Source organism: Pleurodeles waltl, chromosome 4_1 (genome assembly GCF_031143425.1).
Source record: "Pleurodeles waltl isolate 20211129_DDA chromosome 4_1, aPleWal1.hap1.20221129, whole genome shotgun sequence".
NCBI lineage: Eukaryota > Metazoa > Chordata > Amphibia > Caudata > Salamandridae > Pleurodeles > Pleurodeles waltl.
The window spans coordinates 972027394-972033240 of NC_090442.1; the positions used below are offsets into that span (position 1 = coordinate 972027394).

The window sequence follows — 5847 nt, forward strand, 5'->3', positions numbered from 1 at the left end:
AAGGACTGGACCTGAATCTCTACATCCTCAGAAGTGACTCCAAGGGCGTGCTGGCTTTCCTCATCTCCTGAAGTCTCAGGGACATCAAAAACATCACTCAACTCTGTCACTGGTTCTGGACTCTGCCAACTGTGAGGCCTACGCAGCCAATTGGTGCCAGTCTAGTCCTGGGTCCTTAGAAATGGGTTATGCTTCTTTGGTTTATGAAAATTCATGCTTCTACGTCACTGCACTGATAGGAGACACTGCATCTGGCCGTGATGCAGATGCATCACTGCAGCCACTGAGGACAAGGATTTCACATCACTAATTCACCATCAGCCCCAGCAAGTATTGCCGGCTGGCAGCCCGATCACAGAGGGTTCAACACTGTTCCTCAAGGACATAGCATCAATGACCACCTGTCTCGACAACAATGCATCCCCTACTGCGCAGATCAAAACTGATGCACTGACTTTGCATCATCCCTCCTGCTTCTCACATCAGATCGTCAACATCAACACAACCCTCCACACAAGGTACTGTTTCAGCAGGCCAAGGTTTGTCCCTGTAGCTAGCCCGTGCTCCTTTGCAGTTGGCCATAACTTTAAATCTACGCCAGTCTAGCGCGACCAGATAGCCCCGGTTGGCGCTTTAAGATTTGAAGAAATACAATTGCAGATATTTAAAAAGAATTAATACCTCAACTTCTACTTTTTGGATTTTTGGTGTTTTGGTCTTGCTTTGTTCATTAAATTAAGATCTATTTTTTTCTTACTTGGTGTGGATTATTTTTGTGTGGTGTTTTCACAGTTTTGCTAGGTTGATTGTTGCACAAGTACTTTACACATTACCTCGTAAGTTAAGCCTGCCTACTCTGTGCTGAGCTACCAGAGAGTGAGCACAGGTTAATTTATGGTGTGTAACTGACTTACCCTGACTAGGATTCTGGTCCCTAATTGGAGAGGGTGTATACCTCTGCCAACTGGAAACCCGATTTCTAACAGTGTTGCACACAACTATTTGGCAAGTCAAACCTGAAAATGTCTTGGCTGCATGATAGTACAGAGACAGACACTTGGCTGTCTCCCCCACTCTATTAATCACCCTCCTCCATCAACTCTTTTCAAAAGTACTGACAAATAATGTTTCGCAACTGATTGGAAATACTGGAATGTTTGACGAAGCAGACAACCATATACTATCCTTTTATAAAGCAAGATTTGTAAGAAATATTTCCCAAATATGGGATCCTGTTACAAAGTATTACCTGCAGTGTTCCTGCATTGTCCTCACATTCTGCTTTGGATGTCTAGCGGTGCTTTTAAGGTAAAGAGGAACCATTCCAAAATGATTCCCGAAGAATCTTTTGAATGTGGACACAATAAAATATTTTTTTCTGATATTGTAAAGAAGCGAATGGTTTCTAACCGACAAGGCCAATCGAAGAACTAAGTGAAATAAAAACAATCGTTCAATACATTTTATGAAACGTTTTCTTCATTTTCAGATCTGCTGCAACATTTACTTTAGAAATTAATGTCTGGAGACTCTGGTTGGCAAGTCCTGTGCAATACTGCCTTTCCCAAGTCTTGGGAAAATGGTGCTTGGTTGTGATTCGGCCCTTGACCATATTTGGTTTCGGAGCTGTAACTCTATTAGTGAATAGGTGTCTGGCTCTGACACCCACAAAGTCGGAGGACCTCTGACGCTCACATGATCTACTCTGAGAGTATTTGATAAACATATTTAAAACCAGATTCGTAGTCAAAAGGTACGGGATAGGCAAAATACATCCCATGGGAAAAAATCGATCTCTGGACCTGATTCACGAATATTTATTGCAAAGTAGATGTGATTTATTTCTGGAAAATCAGATACATGCACGTGCTACCTACTGGCAGAAGAATTAGGGCAAATAAATATAACCAAATTATTGAAAAAATCAGCAAAATGTTGCATGAAAATCCAATAAAACCCCCTAATAAGACACCAAGACGAAAGTGAATGGTAAATATGTTACATTAGAAATCAAAGGAGCCGGGACAGTGGTAGGCAGATATACACTGCAGCTGGGATTCAATGCTAGGGATGAATATATGTTTTAGTTTTACTCAAATACAGAGTCTGTCTCAAGCCCATACTGTGCATGGTGCAGTGTCAGTTTCGGCCAGGGTACGACGGGCCATAGAGTAGATAAACGTAGTGAGACTTTGTGTGTATACAGTCAGATTCTCTCACTATGTATGGCTGGAAGGGTTCATAGTAATACCAGTAGCGTATTACTGTGACTTGGCACACAAACAATATAGCTTGAAATATGGCGCTATCAGCCTACTTACCCTCACAGCCCACATACAGTGTGAATGTGAATTTGACGCCCCTGTTTGCATAGTGATTGTGAATCCTGGCCACCATTGGTTCTATCATTTTAGCAAATAGGGTCAGTGATAGGGGGAACCTTGCTGAGCGCCTGAGTGATCTTGCTAATGATGGACCAAAGGGTCTCATTACAGGAGTTTCACCCATGTTGTGAAGCTGCTAGCCTAGTCGGCAGGCTGAAGAGATATTGTCTTCAGTTCTTTCTTAAACTAAACCAGAGTTTTGGTGGCCAGGATGGATACGGAGATGTCGCTTTAGATCCTCGGTGTAGAGACAGAGATGTTCTGTAGCTTTGTTTTTTCTTTATTACATATTTACTTTTTATGCTGCCACGCTACAAATGTGCCAACAGCCACTGAATATAATGTGCTTGTAAGCAAAGTAGATAGGGGTGAGGGTTGGGATGTCTTTATAGATTATTTATTCATCTTTGAAGATGGTGCAGGGTGGTAGAGGGTACAACTGGATTTCCATCAGGTTGGGTTGTGTGGTGTAGTCATAAGTACTTAGGACCTTGATGAGACAAGCTGTGGTGTGTAGTATCACCTTAAGGAGGGTCAGTGTGGAGTCTGGGTTGCTGTATAGGAGGTGGTTACCACCATCAAGATACCCCTGTGCAGTTCTGAATCAATTTCTGGGAGAACAGTTTAATGTTCTTTACATGAAACTGGAGAACTGGAACTAGACCACCTTGGTTTTCTTGGTGACGGGCTCCTTAAGTGTGAGTGTGACCTCCCAGGAGAATCTCAATGACTTTCACTGGGAGAAATTTAGGATTCTAATCCATCGAGATTTCTGCACCAACCCAGGTTTTGGCTGCAACAAAATTGTCATTGGATATTTTCCCATACAAGTACAAACGAGCTTATTAACACTGTTTAAGGTTTAACTGACTTGACAGCTTCATTTCTTGCAAAGCCTGTTACACTTCTCACGCTGATTAGGGTCAACCAGATCGAACTTCACATTTAATTCCAGACATCCCTGGGAAAGTTTGGACTTTACTTAAATACGCAGATTTGAAGTTGGCACTGCTTTTAGTTTTTTTTTTTTTTAGCTTTTGAATGGAAATGGAAAGCAATCAATGGGCATTGTTCAATCCACTATGATAATCGTTGTAGCTACAAGTTCTGCTAGCCCATAAATTGTCATTTAAAATAGCTGGATAAAGTACTTCAGAGAGGACATGAGTAGTAGGAAGGGATACCTTTAATCACCATATTAAAAGTGACAGTTATCCCGCCCCGGATATGACGTCATATCCGGTGGCTGGGACTTCCGGTGTCCCAGAAAGCCCTCCCCGGAAGTGACGTGCATGGGGGTGTCACGTGGTTTGTGAACACGTGGTGTCACGTGTTAGCCCTGTGTCTGGGTCCTAGCCCCTGGGTTTTGGCCTATGAGCTGTGTAAAAAAGTATGACTTAGTGTTGTGCAAGTGGTTTCAGAGCCTGAGAGGGACAGGTCTGGACATGTCAGACATTCAAGCCCAAGTGCCAGTTAGGGGCCCTCATGGTGTCACGTGTTAGCCCCCCTTTTTTTGAAATGTTGCATATAAGGAGCTGGTTAGAACCGGCAGTCAAACCGTGAACCAGGGTTGAAACAGTTTGGCAAGGTGCCATGAAGAGATACAATCCGATCGCAAGAAAAGCAGCCTCCTCAGGGGCCCTGAACACTATTGGTAGATATTACCGGACCCTCGCCCCTCTTACGATGGATGAGAATGCACAACAGGATGTCCCTGCCACCCAAGATACTGATGTTACCGGTTTTGAAGAGGAACTTTGCTACCGGCTTGAAAAGCTCAACCTCAAGGCTGTGTCGACCCAGATATCCCCTATTAAGGGGTCCGACAGCGACAGCAATGCCTCGAAAGATGAATTAAGTGTTGCATCTAACTTCATAGACATTGAAGATGTTGAAGAATGTGTAGCACCACCGAATTCGCCCATCTATGAAGACATGGGCGACCAGGAGGCCACCGAGTCAGAGGCCGTTATTGTACAGCCGTCAGGTGTAAGCTCCGGCACTGTTTCTGCCCCAATGGACCTCTGCGACTCCCAGGATTTCAGAGGAGCCTCTGAGTGTGATGCGAATATGGAGGTTGGTAATGACAGTTTTGTTATTTTTTTTTTTATGTCTGTATACTCTAATGTCATACATTTAACTAATAATGTGTCTTGTGCTTTCTGTTTGAACCCTAGAACGTAGCTGAAGAAAGTGAGCCTCTAGAAGGGTCAACTCCAAAGGTTAACGCCGTAAATTTTTACTGCTTATGCTGTTCCAGACAGTCTGGAAGTGTTACAAGCCAGAACAAAGAGCCTCGTAAGAAATGTGTCTGCACCTACACTAGCCGCGATTTTGAAAAGGAAGCTCCGGGCGTACCCTGGGCCACCATATGGCCAGTTAAAGGTTTTGCAGCGGCCGCTGTGAACGCCTGTGTTAAACGGGATTATTATGATCTTTGTTACGGGCATAAAATTAATGCGCCTCAACAGGATGCTCATGAATGTTTATACGATGCATACACACCAAGAATAATTCGCCACATTTGTAGTCGGATAGACCCTCACCGGTTATATAGGTTGTTAAGGGTTGTGTATGGGCTGTCGGCTGTGAAGAAAGGTGTCCACAGTGATATGATTAAGGTCTTGGCTGCGGCTGTCAATGAGATCCGATACGCTGCTGAGCCCTGCTCAAAACTCGACCGCATGCATGGTATGTGTCCCCACTTTGACATAAGTATGTTAGAACGGGTTATAAAAAGACGAATGTGTGACATTTATCATAAAAACAGAAGAATGAAGTCTCTAGCCCCACGAAAGCTGTTTTAGAAAAAATAAAATAAATTAATTAATTAAAAAAAAAAAAGTAGACCATGAATGTGTTACTTAACGCTCCATACTTACTCACTTTTAGGCGGGGAATCCGGGTATCGAGATGCAAGATGCCTATGAGTTACAACCGGGCTACATCTGTATCGGGAGATTGATTTTTGTGCTGGTTAAAGAAAGAATAGCTGAAATACATCCTATGACTCTGCGGTATCTGAACATTCCGGAACCTTCAGCCTTGTTGCAATGTAGCAGTCATTTGTGTATCGCCAAGTGGTGTATCAATGGGCGGCTAAACGCATCTGTTGAATGCCGGACCTCGGACAAAGACCACATTCGAGAGTTAAGACTTTCACCTGAGACGGGGATACACGAGGCGTTGGTGAACATGACTGAAGATTATGTCGCAAATAAAGGTTCGGAATGGTCCTGGTTAGAACTGTATGAACTGTTGAATTTTGTCAGTATCCTGAGTGTTCAGAGTTATAGGCGTGGGGAGCGGGAAGTCCTGTCTAGAGCTATTGAGAGTATAGCCATAAAAATATCAAAGTTTGTGACGCTTAGCGTTTGTGAAAGGCCATACTCTGAGTAACATGTGTAGTGGGGTTGTACTATGTATACGTTTGTAAAAAGACCACAGTGGTCCAGCGTTATGA

General features: G+C 43.4%; 1 protein-coding gene across 1 annotated transcript; it reads left to right on the plus strand.

The window, feature by feature from the left end:
* Positions 1-4218: 4218 nt before the first annotated feature.
* On the plus strand, positions 4219-5375 carry LOC138288606 (uncharacterized). Its single transcript, XM_069230101.1, has 2 exons — positions 4219-4460; positions 4562-5375. The coding sequence occupies exons 1-2, from the start codon at positions 4320-4322 to the stop codon at positions 5189-5191; spliced, it is 771 nt and encodes a 256-aa protein (XP_069086202.1). The 5' UTR covers positions 4219-4319; the 3' UTR covers positions 5192-5375.
* The last annotated feature ends 472 nt before the right edge of the window (positions 5376-5847 follow it).